This window comes from Ahaetulla prasina, chromosome 1 (assembly GCF_028640845.1).
Source record: "Ahaetulla prasina isolate Xishuangbanna chromosome 1, ASM2864084v1, whole genome shotgun sequence".
Classification (NCBI taxonomy): domain Eukaryota; kingdom Metazoa; phylum Chordata; class Lepidosauria; order Squamata; family Colubridae; genus Ahaetulla; species Ahaetulla prasina.
Window position 1 is genome coordinate 10,738,924 of NC_080539.1, and position 15,664 is coordinate 10,754,587.

Consider the following 15,664-nt stretch of genomic DNA (forward strand, 5'->3'; position numbering starts at 1 on the left):
GGGTCATGAAATGTCTACAAGAAAACAACCAAAGTGAGAGAGCACCAAGCATCCCAGAGTCGTCCTCCCCATCTCCCTCCTCCTTCTCCCTGCACTCCCTTGTAGCCCTGATGGTGTTACCTAGTTGGGTCATGAAATGTCTGCAAGGAAACAGCCAGGCTCAAAAAGCACCCAGGAGCCCACAGTTCAACTCGGCGCCACAAACGTTCTAATCCACGAAACCCCTTTTTCCCCTGGGATGGGCAAAGCTTTTCTATCGGAAGAGCTTCCTTTTAACGCCTTCTCTTTTCCTTCCTTTCCTCTCATTCCCACCTACGTCCCCCCCCTCCCGCCTCCCGGGGCCTTCCAGGTATCATGTCCACAGCAAGCTGGTGAGCTTCATGGCACCCATTGACCACTGCACAATGAATGATGATGCCAGGTTAGTAAGCAGTTAATTACGCTTCTGGAAGGGCTTTGTGACAGCCTGATATTGACCTGTTCTTCAGCCTGTCACCGTCTCAGGTTCTTTTGTATCAGCCGGCCATTTGTCACAGGCCTAGGCCGCCCCTTTATCCAGTCGGAGCCAGCTGCGTGCGCTTCCCACACACTCCCGCACCGCCCCCCCACCCGCCAAATTGTCACAACGGCGCTTTTCCACAGTTCAGCCCAGCCTGTGCCCTTGATATTTGCCGCTTCAGTGCTTCAGGGAGAGCTGAGTTTGTGGCGCGCCCGTGCTTTTAATTTCCTTTTTTTTTCCAGCCATCTGGGGGTGGGGGTGGGTGGGGAGAAGGATTGCAGCGTTATAGCGCCTTTTGTAACATCTTAAAAGAAGAGATTTACAAGGATGTAAGCGCGGGGCCCGCGAAACGCACACAGGCAATTATTTCCATTTAAAGTTGCCACCAAATTCTTCCTTCCTTCCTTTCTTGGGCTGGACCAGATGTTACCTGTGGTGATCCCTCTGGAATTAGATTATTTGGGGTGGGTGGGGAGAAGGATTGCAGCGTTATAGCGCCTTTTGTAACATCTTAAAAGAAGAGATTTACAAGGATGTAAGCGCGGGGCCCGCGAAACGCACACAGGCAATTATTTCCATTTAAAGTTGCCACCAAATTCTTCCTTCCTTCCTTTCTTGGGCTGGACCAGATGTTACCTGTGGTGATCCCTCTGGAATTAGATTATTTGGGGTGGGTGGGGGGGGAGATTTCTTTTTTTTCTTTGGGACAGGATATTGTTGCAAGTTCAAGATAAACATATGCGACTCTTGTGGGCTTAGTCCGTTTAATCAAAGGCATAAAATGGATTCTAGTCCGTGAAAGCTCCTGGCATGGTGAATTTATTAGGTTTTAAGGTGCCATAAGACACTTTGCGAAAGATCAGACAATAATTTCTTGGCTTAAGAGCTCTCTCTTGCTCTCTCTCTCTCTCTCTCTCTTTCCCTCCCTCCCTCCACCGCTCTGTCCTCGCCTCTTATTCCCCACTCTCTTCTCTCTCTTCCTCCCTCTCTCTCTTCACCCCTCTCTCCTCTCTCTCCCTCTCTCCCGCCACCTCTCTGTCCTCTCCTCTCATTATCCTCTATCTTCTCTCTCTCTCCCCTCTCCCTTCCTCTCTCTCCTCCCCACTCTCTCTCCTCTTTCTCCTCAACATCCCCTCCCCCCTCTCTCTCCCCTCCCGCCACCACTCTGTCCTCTCCTCTCATTCCCCCCTCTCCTCTCTCTCTCCCTCCCTCTCTCTCTCCCTCCCTTCCTATCTCTCTCCTTCCCTCCTGCCATCTCTCTGTCCTCTCCTCTCATTCCCTCTCTCTCTCCTCCCCTCTCCCTCCCTCCACCTCTCTGTTCTCTCCTCTCATTCCCCCTCTCTCTCTCTCTCTCTACTTTCTCCCTTCCTCTCTTTCTCCTCCCCACTCCTCTCCTCTTTCTCCTCTCCTCTCCCTTCTCTCTCTCCTCTCCTCTCTCTCTCCCTCCCTCCTATCACCTCTCTGTCCTCTCCTCTCATTTCCCCCCCTCCTCTCTCTCTCTTTCCTCTCTCTCTTTCCTCCCTCTCTCTTCTTTCTCCTCTCCACCCCCTCTTCTCTCCCTACCCTCTCTCTCTCCTCCCTGCCTCTCTCTTCGGTGAACTATCCAATAATAAAACCAGATCTTCATGAAGTCTTTCATTAACTACAGTTCCTTGTTTTAGCCAACCCAAGAAACTTTGTGTAATGGTGTTTGAAACAGACCACTATTTTCAGCAACTACTAACAGTGACTCAGGTGTCATTTGAATATGGCTGTTGTGTTTGCGGGAGACTAACACAGCTGCGCGCCAGGAGATTTTAAATTAAAAATAAAAATCGGCCATGCTAAATAATGCTGGTTGCTAAACATGCCCTGGCTTTTGCTTCATGATACAACGGTGAGTCGTATAGCCGGTGCTGTTGATGTCTACAATGCATGTGAAGACAATTGTCCAATTTTAAATTCTAGTTTATACCTTCCCATTCCCGTATGTTTGCGTGTGTGTTGTAATGCAAAGCTCATATATGCATGAACAGTAATAATAATAACACTGCTTTCTTTAGCGGCAGTCGAAGGTAATTTCATTGTTTGCAAGTGTGAATTACTAGATTGAAAATGCAAATACACATTTCACAGTGGTGCGATCATGCACTCAGCCTTTTGCTCCGTTAGTTTGGAGGCTTCACCCCAAAACAAATAAAAGTCTTGTACAGCGGGGAGCGCTGCATGTTTAGAGTGTGAAAAATCAGAAAAAACAGAGTTGTGCTTACTGCCTATAAAATAAATTAATTGTAGGGGGATGGCTGACAACACCGAATTCCAACTAAAGCAGGAAAACCAGATAATCTTCCGATGTAGGAGCAATCCATCTGGGACCGGAGCCCTTTGTTGGAAAACAGTTACTCATGAACGGTTCTCCCTTGCCCAGATTTTAAAACAGAGATTATCCCCAGAGAGTGAAACGTGGGGAAGCCGAAAAACCTATATGGGGTTAATGAACCATCTAAGCCAGGGGTTTCAAACTCGATTTCATTGAGGGCCGCATCAGGGTTGTGTTTGACCTCGGGGGGAGGGAGGAGTGTGTGGCCAGAATGGGTGTGGCCAGCTCGATGTCACTCATGTTGGGGGCGCCTGTGGCAGCCCGAACACTCCGCCAGTGAAAATGGGCTCCCGAGCTCCGTTTCCGGCTACAATGGGGTCCTGCAATCCTCTGCCAGCAAAAACAGAGCTCGAGAGGGCCACATGGCCAGTCCCTCACTGTTTCCAGGGTGACCAGATCCGGCCCGCGGGCCTTGAGTTTGACACCCCTGATCTAAGCCATGATATAAATTAGACCATAAATTAGGGCCTCCGTGGCTCAGACTGGTAAGACAGTCTGTTACTAACAGCAGCTGCTTGCAATTACTGCAGGTTCAAGCCCCACCAGGGCCAAGGTTGACTCAGCCTTCCATCCTTTATAAGGTAGGTAAAATGAGGACCCAGATTGTTGGGGGCAATAAGTTTGACTTTGTATATAATATACAAATAGGATGAAGACTATTGCTTGACATAGTGTAAGCCGCCCTGAGTCTTTGGAGAAGGGCGGGATATAAATGCAAATAAAAAAAAAAAGACCAGTGTTGGTGAACCTTTTTCGGCACTGAAAGATCAGCTCCTTGGTGCACACGTGCATGAGCACCAGAAACCGGAAGAGCTGTTTCCTGGTGCGCATGCGCATGCTGAGAAGCTCAGCTTCCAGTTTCCAGCATGTGTATGCGCGCCAGTCACCTGGTCTTCCGGTTTCTGGCACACCTGCGTGCGCGAAGACCAGCTGCCACGCATGCACGTCACTGGTGGGTTTCAAATTTTTTTACTACCAGTTCTGTGGGTGTGGCTTGGTGGGTGTGGCAGGGGAAGGATACCCTAAAATCTCCATTCCCTCCCCAATCCAGGGGAAGGTTACTGCAAAATCCCCATTTCACCCAATCAGCTGGGAATTGGAAGGCAGAGAATAGGTGGGGGCGGAACCAGTCAGAATTTTTACTACCGGTTCTGTGGGTGTGGCTTGGTGGGTGTGACAGGGGAAGGTTACTGCAAAATCCCCATTTCCTCCCGATCAGCTGGGACTCAGAAGGCAGGGAATAGATAGGGACGGGGCCAGTCAGAATTTTTACTACCAGTTCTCTGAACTACTCAAAATTTCTGCTACCAGTTCGCCAGAACTGGTCAGAACTGGCTGAAACCCACCTGTGAGGCACATGCCAGAAATCGACAACTGGCGTGCCTGGAGAGATGGCTCTGCATGCCACTTCCGGCACACGTGCCATAGGTTTGCCATCACTGAATTAGATTGTTGTCCAGGGAAAGACCACCAAGCCAAACTGTTCTGTCTCCTTCCCCACTTCAGACCCACGAGCTGGCCTTCAGCCAGTGGATTCACAGCTCTTATCAGTCCTGGCAGAGAAATCGTAGCTGCCTGCCAAAGTTCAAACAAATGACTCATGTAGCAAGACTTTCAGCTCTTTTTGAAACGGTTCAGCTAAACTTTTGCTTCCTGTGCAGTCCCAAAGCTCCTTATATATCCTGTGGCAGGAGCCCCACCCTTCCTTTTGATGACGCTGTCTCTCTAATCTTCTGAAGCGCGGAAGCCAAGCTTGATTATTATTATTATCAGCTGTGTCTGAAGGCGTAGCCTGGGGAAGGGAGGAATCAGGGGATGACGGCCTCATTACATCCTCTGACTGGTCTGGTTCTGGCTCCTGGAGCCAAGCCAAAGGAATCGGTGCTCCTGAGGTAAGCCTTACCGGCCCTTGCCCCTCATTTTCTGAGTCACTTTCGGGCATGGGGCCAGGTTCGGGGGCTGGAGGCACAACACAAACCTTTATTGCTGAAGGGTGTCTTTAAGGGAGATAACTATACCAAAATAGTCCACACGCCTTAAAGTTGCTCAGGTTGACGAACACTGTTGAACATTATATAGAATAAGGCATTATTAATGGCAGAATGGGGTGCATTGGGAATGTCTTAGAGTTTCACATGATGGCTTAAAAGTGATATTTTAAAAGGGAAACATCCTCACAAATGCCCTCAAACTTCCCTGAATTAGGTTAAAGGAGTTGAGCGAGTTTTAAAAATCCCAAGCACGGCTAAAATGAGAATTCTAAGGTGGATAAATTTTGGAGGCCAAGAAGAGAGCTGGAGAGAGGGATCTGCTAAAGGGGAAAAAAGTTCCTCTATGATTAAATATGTCCTGCAACACTTGATTGGCGGCAGTGCTTCAAGCCACACCTTCTCCTGGTGATGTAATGAAGCCTTGCCAATGTTCCCTTACCAGGGCTCCTGATTTTAGCAGAGATTTCCTGGAAGAAATGATCAGAATCTGTATTTCTCAAAGAGTTTACAATTTCAATTTTTCCAGCAATCCACCGACTGGTTACTAATAAAGGTTAATGGGAATAATACATTATGTGGCTGCTTTCTCTCCCCCTCAACCCCTCCATTGGAGTTACGGTTTAAAACGGGTGAAATGCTCAGAATTTCACACCTGCTTTAAACCGATTTGCTTCGCGTGCATGCCCACCGCAGGTGCTAAGAAGCCTTTTCTAAGTCTGCAAAGGTAAGTAGAACAGCGAGGGGGGGGGAACAGCTGTGCCGCGCGATTTAGATTCACTATAAAGCAGGATTTCCTGCTTTCTAGCGAATATAAATTGCGCCGCACAGCTGATTGTTGCATAGCTGATCGTCGGAACTTTTTATTTTACTTTTTTAAACGGTTTTTTACTACTGGTTCTAGTGAACACACACATTCTCTCTCTCTCTCTCTCATTCTCTCTCTTTCTCATTCTCTCTCTCTTTTTCTCTGTCTCTATTTCTCTTTTTATTCTTTCTCTCTCTGTCTCTCCCTCTTTTCTCTGTATTTCTCTTTTTATCCTTTCTCTCTCTCTCTCCCCTCTCCATCTTTCTCTGTCTCTTTTTCTCCGTATTTCTCTTTTTATTCTTTCTCTGTCTCTGTCTCTCTCTCTCACACATACACACATTCTCTCTCTTTTTCTCCGTATTTCTCTTTTATTCTTTCTCTCTCTTTTCTCTCTCTTTCTGTCTCTCTTTTCTCTTTTATTCTTTCTCTCTCTCTCCTCTTTCTCTCTGTCTCTATTTCTCTTTTATTCTTTCTCTCTCTCACACACACACATTCTCTCTTTCTCATCTCTCTCTCCCTCTTTCTTTCTCTTTCTGTCTCTCTTTCTTTTTTTATTCTTTCTCTCCCTCTCTTTTTCTCTGCATTTCTCTTTTTATTCTTTCTCTCTCTCTCTCTCTCTCACACACACACACACATTCTGTCTCTCTCTCTCCCTTACCTCCCTTTGGTAAAAACCCAGCCATACATATTTGCCAAACCCCTTTTTTCATTACTGGGATTTCTATCCTTTAAAAGCACGGAAAAAAATAAAAAAAATAAGAATAAAATAAATAAAAAGCTAACCTGTTTTAAGAACGGCCCGACGTGATTTGTCATCTTTTCCCAGTGAGACAATTTGTCATCCCTTGCCTGGAATCTGTTAACAAAACAGTCAAGCTGTGAAGAGGAGAATTCATCCCGGACACAGGGGATATTAAAGTACACAAAGGAAGGTGCTTCTCCCCCCCCCCCTCATCTCTTTAGACATGGCCATTTCTTTACAGTGATTAATCTATACAAATTTCAGTGCAAGGAAGGAAAGGGAAAGAGAGCAAAAGCAATCTCTCGGGTACTTCTCGACTTACAACCGCTATTGAGCCCAAGATGACTGTTGCTAAGCAAGACATTTCTTAAATGAGTTTCGCCACATTTTGCGACCTTTTTTTTTTTTTGCCACCGTTGTTAAAGCGAATCTGGCTTTGCCATTGAGTTTGCTTGTCGGAAGGTTGCAAAAAAGTGATCGCATGATCCCAGGACGCTGCAGCCATCATCAAGATGAGTCGGTTGCCAAGCATCTGGATTTGCCTCACATGACCGTGAGAGCCTTCAAAACTTGTACATGTGAAAAACGGTCATATGTCACTTTCTCAGTGCCATTCAGTTCACTAAATGAACTGTTGTAAGTGGAGGACTAGCCGTATTTGCAAGTGACCGTTCCTTGTTTGGTATAGGACAACGGCAGATTCTTGCAGGCCCAGCTAGGGTTGATTGATTTCTGTATTCTATATCAGGGGCCTCCAACCTTGGCAACTTTAAGACTTGCGGACTTCAACTCCCAGAATTCCTCAGCCAGCTTTGCTATAGCATACGTACGCAGCGATAGTTTAGTAAGGTTTATTAATATTCCCCTAAAACTCCCTTCATCAAAACCCCCAGAACTGTCCCAATTAAGTCCAACCACCACAGACCAATGGCCAATGAGTCCATAGGGCACTTAAAAGTTTCCCAAACAAGATAAACCCAGCAGACAAAATTAAATCCACTATACAAGAGGGTTCACAAGGTTAAGAAACATCCAGAGTTCACAAGGCACGGTGTCAATCCAAAGCAAGGCAAGAATCACAACAATCAGAAATCACACAGCTTGGAAAGGAACACACTGTTCCCAGCATCGCCGCCATCTATCTGCTGTGCTAAATAGCCAGCGTCAGCTGCAGCCCATCAATAGGGGCGAGGCTGCCTCCTCGTGAGCAATCGTGCTGACCTTCGCTGCTCCTGCCTTTTCTCTGCCCTACATGTTCTTGCATCAGGCGCAGCAGGCAGTTCCTCTTCCTCATCACTGACTGGCTGCAGCTGCATGCTTTCTGTTGTGCCTCCAGCCCCCAAACCTGGCCCCATGCCCGAAAGTGACTCAGAAAATGAGGGGGAAGGGCCGGTAAGGCTTACCTCAGGAGCATCGATTCCTTTGGCTCGGCTCCAGGAGCCAGAACCAAATCAGTCGGAGGACGTAATGAGGCCATCATCCCCTGATTCCTCCCTTCCCCAGGCTACGCCTTCAGACCCAGGTGATAATAATAATCAAGCTTGGCTTGACCCGCGCTTCAGAAGATTAGAGAGGTGGCGTCATCAAAAGGAAGGGTGGGGCAGGAGCCCCACCCCACAGGATATATAAGGAGCATTGGGACTTCTCTCACTCCACGGGAAGCAAAGTTTAGCTGATCCGTTTCAAAAAGAGCTGAAAGTCTTGCTACCTGAGTCGTTTGTTTGAACTTTGGCAGGCAGCTGCGATTTCTCTGCCAGGACTGATAAGAGCCGTGAATCCACTGGCTGAAGGCCAGCTCGTGGGTCTGAAGTGGGGAAGGAGACAGAACACTTTCCCCACCTGAAGCCTCTGGGCTGTCCCACTGCAGCTGTGCTTCAGCCAAATCCCTCTCGGATGGCTGCTTGGAGCCGTTGACCAACTCCCCTCCAGAGGTGCCTGCAACTGGTTCATCTTCCTCTGAGTTGACATCTGGGGAGATAACTGGGGAAGCCTCTGGGGAAATCATCACACCAGGCTAGAAACCAGGAGACGACGAAACGATTTTGGGCCAATCATCAGATGACCATGAGAGACCATGAGCAGATATCTGCTGAACAAAGCTCCGCATTGGCAGCAGGAAGGGCATCCGGCCATTAAATAGCCCCATTCAGTTGCCCAAATTCCACCCCGCAAGGGATTATGGGGTCGTTAAATGATGATGATCAGATGACCAGGAGTTCTAACCTGCCTTAGGCATTATTAATGACCGCTTGGTGACTTTATACCGTGGGTTTCAAACTCCGTCACCTGTTCTTTCATGACATTTTTCCCCTTCGCGGAGCTGAGGTGGGCGTGGCCTGCGCGTGACGCATCCGGCCTGCGGGCCGCCAGTTTGACGCCCTTGCTTTATACCGATCACTCTTCTCTCTGTCCAGCCTACCCCTCAAGATTGTTGTCGTGGGGAAAATAAGAGGAGTATTAGGTATGTTTGCCACCTTAAAAATAATCAAGGCAGGATACAAATTAAATAAATAAACGCCTTGCGCTGCACCCAAATCAAGCAGCACGAGGGGTCACCCAGCCCAGCTGAAAGGTCGGGAGAGAAAAGTTAGAAGGAAGGAAAGACGTCTTCGCCGGTCCCCAAATTTTGCCTTGGAGAATCCGCCGCTGTGGGGAAGGAGAGCCCAGCCCTGGGTTCAAATTTCAGTCACATCATTTGGGCCAAAAAAGGGGGGGGGACAAAAAACACAGAGGACCGACAGTTCTTTGCTTCGGTCTCCCTGCCCTCCCCCCAGGAGCCTTCCCTTCCCCAAAGCAGTGAAAGGAAGCAGACAATTTCAAGAACGGCCATGTGGGAGTCTATAATTAGAGTGGGACGGCGGCTCGGGTGCCCTGCAGCCCAGCTGGCGAAGAGATCATAGCTCTAGGGTGGGACGAGACACGGAGGATGAACTTGCATGGAGCGTGAAGGGCAGAGACGGGTGGGAGAGAGGAGCAGCACATGGCATGACCAACACTTCCACTTTTGCGCAGCATCATTGGAATATAAGGGTCCCTCCTTCCCTCCCTCCCTCCCTCCCTATTTCTCTTTTCACAAAGTCCATATAAAACCTTGTTTCTTTATCCAAGCAGGAATGCCGGGCAGATCGGAGGTCAGGGCTCAACTTTGGGGATCTGTAAGAGCAGATCGGTGTGGGGCTGGGAAGATCAGCCTTCCCTTGGTGGGAGCCAGAGATCCTGCAGGGCTAGGCAGTTTGTGGATTAATTTACGGGGGCCCCCCTGCGTTGACCACGTTCGTCAGTGGATTCCTCTGTTGAGTGTGGATGCGATTGTGAAGCTGCTGTGGCTTCCCGAGGGTGAGATTGCCACCTAGTGTTCATTTCTTTTTCTTTCTTTCTTTTTTCAAATTGAGGAAGACAGGTGAGCTGGAAGCAGGCGGAGGAAAATTCACCTCCTCCTTTATGTGTTGGAGGTTTCCTTACAGTGGCCATCACTCCACTGGCTGGGATCTAGGGCTTCTGTTTGCTTTGGTTGTTTCCCTCCCTCCCCTCCTTAAGCGGGCGGGTGGGTGGTGTTGGACTAGAACAGTGGTCTCCAACCTTGGCAACTTTAAGACTTGTGGATGTCAACTCCCAGAATTCCTCAGCCAGCTTTCCAATTCTGGGAGTTGAAGTCCACAAGTCTTAAAGTTGCCAAGGTTGGAGACCCCTGGACTAGAAGATCTCCAAATCTGCTATTCTTTTAAGTACCTCCCTGAAATGCCCTGAAAATTGTTATTGGGCTGATTTTAGGGCCTTTTGAGGCTTCAGGGGTGGGCTGCTGGGGGTTCGCAGGGCTTCGGGACAACCTCTAGCTAAGATTCCATGCAGTTCGGAGAACCCCCAAATCCCAGTCCTGGCTGGCCCACCCCGCCCCACCCCTCCCCTCCCAGGAGTCCCCACAGGGCCCATTTTGGGTGCGGGAAAGTGCAGGGCACGTGTGGAGGCTCGGGAGGGGGAAAACCGGCTACCAGAAGTTCGGGAAGGCCGGAAACAGGACCATTTCCGGCCTCCAGAGGGCCTCCGGAGCCTGGGGTGGCCGTTTTTGCCCTCCCGGAGGCTCGAAGAAAGCCTCCGGAGCCCGGGGAGGGCAAAAACGCCCTGCCCCGCCCCCGCCATGGTGCAGGAGGCTAACTAGGCCATGCCCACCCAGAAATCGAGCGGAGAACCTCTTGCCAAAATTTTTGAAGCCCACCCCTGGACTTAACCAATGGGACTTACTTGCGCAGTGCAGCTCTCTAGAACATGTTCTGATAATGATGCAGCTATTAACAAAAAGTGTTTATTCTCAGTCTTTCTCCCCCCCCCTTTTCTTTCTAATTGGGGAACAACTTGGTTGTAAATAAAATAAAAATCTACAATCTCCCAATAGTTTGTTATGGATAGATTACAGAAAAGTAAGGTAAAGGTAAAGGTTCCCCTCGCACATACGTGCTAGTCATTGCTGACTCTAGGGGGCGGTGCTCATCTCCGTTTCAAAGCCGAAGAGCCAGCGTTGTCCGAAGACGTCTCCATGGTCATGTGGCCGGCATGACTCAACGCCAAAGGCGCACGGAACGCTGTTACCTTCCCACCAAAGGTGGTCCCTATTTTTTCTATTTGCATTTTTACATGCTTTCGAAACTGCTAGGTTGGCAGAAGCTGCAACAAATAACGGGAGCTCACCCTGTTACACGGCAGCACTAGGGATTCGAACCGCTGAGCTGCCGACCTTTCGATCGACAAGCTCAACGTCCTAGCCCCTGAGCCACTGCGTCCCTTTTACAGAAAAGTGAACGAGTAGCATTAGGAGAGGGATGTATAAAAATCCATCCAAGAGTGCTGAATCTGTACGGTTCCCTTTGATTTGTAATCATGGAAGAGAGAGTCTATAAAACCTATTAGTACAGCTTGGAGAAGTCCAATTATTTATTTATTTATTTATTTACATTTATATCCCGCCCTTCTCCGAAGACTCAGGGCGGCTTACAGTGTGTAAGGCAATAGTCTCATTCTATTTGTATATTTACAAAGTCAGCTTATTGCCCCCCAACAATCTGGGTCCTCATTTTACCTACCTTATAAAGGATGGAAGGCTGAGTCAACCTTGGGCCTGATGGGACTAGAACTTGCAGTAATTGCAGGCAGCTGTGTTTTAATAACAGGCTATCTTACAGCCTGAGCCGCCACCACGGATATGAAAACCAAGCGTTCCTATGTTATTGCCTCAGTTTCCCCCTAGTTTATTCATCTTCATATGGATAGGATTGTAGCTTGCATGATCTCAGTCTTCGGAAGGTGAAACCATCAAGATCGTGGAGGAATTGGGTAGATAGGAATTGTGTAATATATTCTGGACCGATGTGTTTTTCAACCTTGGCAGTTTTAAGATGCGTGGAGCTTTGAAAGCATCCTGTCACATTGTATTATTGTGTAGTTTGGGAGCTTCGGACAGGAAGGTGGTGCAGAGAGTGGCGAGGACAGCCAAAAAGATGATTGGAAGATCACTTCCTTCTATCCAGGACAGGGTAAATAAGTGATGCTTAAGCAGGGCCCGCAGTATTGTCAGGGACGCTACACATCCTCTCCAGTTTTCTTCTGTTGTTTCCTTCTTGAGGCGGCTTCGCGGTATCCGAAACAGAACAACTAGACTCTAATACCTTTGTACCGTAGTATGAATCTTGTTAAATCTCAAGACTCTTTTTTCCACACTATATATTCAAAGTGGACTGCAATTAATATATGTATGTATATGTGTGTGTATGCCAGTAGATAGACATATGTGTATGCATATATATATAGCAATAAATTATATACCTTTTCGCAGTGCTTTACAGCCCTCTCTAAGTGGTTTACAGAGTCAGTATATTGCCCCCAACAATCTGGGTCCTCATTTTTCCGACCTCGGAAGGATGGAAGGCTGAGTCAACCTTCAGCCAGTCAGAAGCAAACTTCTGGAGTGAGCAGTAAGTTACCCTGCAGTATTTATTTATTTATTTTATTTATTTATTAAATTTTTATACCGCCCTTCTCCCGAAGGACTCAGGGCGGTTTACAGCCATGATACAAAACAACAGCAATATACACATAAAACCATAATTAAAAAACTTATTATAAAAATGGCCGAATTAAAACATTTAGAATAAAACCCCAAATTTTAAAATGTTAAAACACTAAACTAATTAAAATCCCATTAAAATCCTATGCCAGTCCTGCGCGAACAAACAAATAGGTCTTCAGCTCTCGGTGGAAAGTCCGAAGGTGCGGCAGTTGCCGAAGTCCGGGGGGAAGTTCGTTCCAAAGGGTGGGAGCCCCTACAGAGAAGGCCTTTCCCCTGGGGGCTGCCAGCCGACATTGCTTGGCGGACGGCACCCTAAGGAGTCCCTCTCTGTGCGAGCATACAGGTCGGTGGGAGGCATTCGGTAACAGCAGGCGGTCCCGTAAGTACCCTGGCCCTAAGTCATGGAGCGCTTTAAAGGTAGTCACCAACACCTTGAAGTGCACCCGAAAGACCACAGATAGCCAGTGCAGACTGCGCAGGAGAGGTGTTACATGGGAGCAATTGCATTCTAACCACTGCACCACCGTGACTCATATGGAGATACACACACACACACACACACACACACACACACACACACACACACACACACACACGTTCTGTTTGCTATGGGTGTATTACTTGGAACCCTGGCATTTATACTCTCTGTGTGTATTTCTTTTGACAGCAGGCAACATAATTTCATTTCTTCATGTGTGCCAGTGTGTTCACAGAAAAAAAGTGACAATAAATCTTAGCTTAGTTTAGTTTAGTTTAATTTAGCTTAGCTTAGTTTAGCCCAGTGCTTCTCAAATAGTGGGGCGGGCCCCCCAGGGGGGGCGCGAGGCTCCGTAAAGGGGGGGCGCGTTTGACCTCGGCAAACACTGTCATAACAAGCTAATGATACTATTTACAGTCGCGCGGGAGGCGCGAAAAATGTTTTCTTCTTCCTAGGGGGGCATGACAGAAAATAATTGAGAAGCACTGGTTTAGCCTAACTTAACCTAGCCTACCTCACCTCACCACATCTGTGGTGGCGCAGTGGTTAGAATGCGGTACTGCAGGCTACTTCTGCTGCCTGCCGGCTGCCTGCAATTTGGCAGTTCAAATCTCACCAGGCTCAAGGTTGACTCGTCCTTCCGTCCTTCCGAGGTCAGTCAAATGAGGACCCAAATTTTTGTGGGTGGGGGGGGCGCATATGCTGGCTCTGTAAACAGCTTAGAGAGGTTGTAAAGCATGGTTAAGTGGTATATAAGTCTAAGTGCTATTGCTTTTCCTTTTCTCCTTCCTTCCTTCCATCCATCCATCCATCCATGGTGCACAATGGTTAGAATGCAGGCTAACTGCCCACTGCCAGCAGTTCGATCCTGACCGGCTCAAGGTTGACTCAGCCTTCCATCCTTCCGAGATGAGTAAAATGAGGACCCAGATTGTTTGTTTGTTTGTTTGTTTACATTTATACCCCGCCCTTCTCCGAAGACTCAGGGCGGCTTACAGTGTATAAGGCAATAGTCTCATTCTATTTGTATATTTTTACAAAGTCAACTTATTGCCCCCCCAACAATCTGGGTCCTCATTTTACCTACCTTATAAAGGATGGAAGGCTGAGTCAACCTTGGGCCGGGCTTGAACCTGCAGTAATTGCAGGCTGCTGTGTTCTTAATAACAGGCTGTACCAGCCTGAGCTATCCGGCCCCTTGTTGGGGGGCAAGAGGTTGACTCTGTAAACTGCTTAGAGAAGGCTGTAAAGCACCGTGAAGCGGTATATAAGACTTAAGTGCTATTACTGTCTCACTTGCCTTATCTTACCATCTTACCTTTAAGCATGCTGGCTGGGGAATTCTGGGAGTTGAAGTCCACCCATCTGAAAGCTGTCAAGGTGGAGAAACGGTGCTTTGGGTGGTGAACATATCTAAAATGGCTTTCAGTCTGGGTCCTGTTGACAATCTGGGGTCATCCATGGCACCCATGAAACCCTCCTGACCTAGTTTATATTTAGGAATAATAGGAAGCGAGGGTAAAATTGGGCAAAATTGTCTGTTGCCATTATTCATGCGGTTGGAAGTCTGGAAGCGAACTGGAAACCAAGGGTTAACCAAAGCGGGGGTCTCCAACCTTGGTCCCTTTAAGACTTGTGGACGTCAGCTGGCTGAGGAACTCTGGGAGTTGAAGTCCACAAGTCTTAAAGGGACCAAGGTTGGAGACCCCTGAACCAAAGGATTTCAGTATATGTGGCAAACTAAAATTAAACTCTCTATATTCGAAATGTAGCTTTAAATGTAGTTTGTCATCTCTGATCTAGAATTACACATTATAAAAACGTTGAATCTCTGAAAAACTTTGTTATCATCCATAGTGCTTAGAATTATCCTCAGTAGTTCCTAGTGGTTAGAGAAGACAAGAGGGGATCAGGCAAGCATGGGACTCAAAGAATAAGATTGTGCGTTAATAGGAAGTCAATTTTTAAAATATATATATTTTTTATTAATTTGGGGTTGTCCTGTTTATTGCACGCTTTAAGTAGGGCTGAGCAATGCTTTGATTTCGGTCTCCATTTAATTTTCTTTAATTCTAATCCCAAGAAATGACTCACATGCTTTAAAGTGTTAGGTGCAGATTCTGCTGTTTTTGCAGTCCCACGTACCTACAGCACAGTGGTGGGTTTCAAATTTTTTTACTACCGGTTCTGTGGGCGTGGCTTGGTGGGCGTGGCACAGCTTGGTGGGCGTGGCAGGGGAAGGATACTGTAAAATCTCCATACCCAGTCCACTCCAGGGGAAGGATACTGCAAAATCCCCATTTCCTCCCGATCAGCTGGGATTTGGGAGGCAGAGAATAGATGGGGGGCAGGGCCAGTCAGAATTTTTATTACCGGTTTTCTGAACTACTCAAAATTTCCGCTACCGGTTCTCCAGAACTGGTCAGAACCTGCTGAAACCCACCTCTGCTACAGCATCTTTTATAGATCAATCTGAAACACTTTTTTAAAAAGGGGGTTATTAGGTTTTGCAATAACCAGCAGTCCAAAGTAAATGTATAATATAAGCCTTAAAATCAGTTATAACAGTGATTCCCAAACTGTGAGCCGCGGCTCCCCAGGGAGCCGCGCTATCGTCATGGGGGCGCCGCGGAATATCTGCGCCCGCTGGGTCCGGCGCTGATGCGCCATTTCTGGGGCGTCTGGTGCGCATGCGCAGTTGCAGGTCGGATTTCCGGGGAGCCGCGGGCGCG

The 15,664-nt window shown here is 47.8% G+C and overlaps 1 protein-coding gene across 1 annotated transcript in view; it reads left to right on the top strand.

Moving 5' to 3' along the window:
* AATF (apoptosis antagonizing transcription factor) overlaps positions 1 to 15,664 on the top strand; it is a 134,290-nt gene that overhangs the window by 103,986 nt on the left and 14,640 nt on the right. The window contains exon 11 of the mRNA XM_058164164.1: positions 350 to 421. Coding sequence (XP_058020147.1) covers positions 350 to 421 — 72 coding nt within the window. The remainder of the gene's footprint in view (positions 1 to 349; positions 422 to 15,664) is intronic.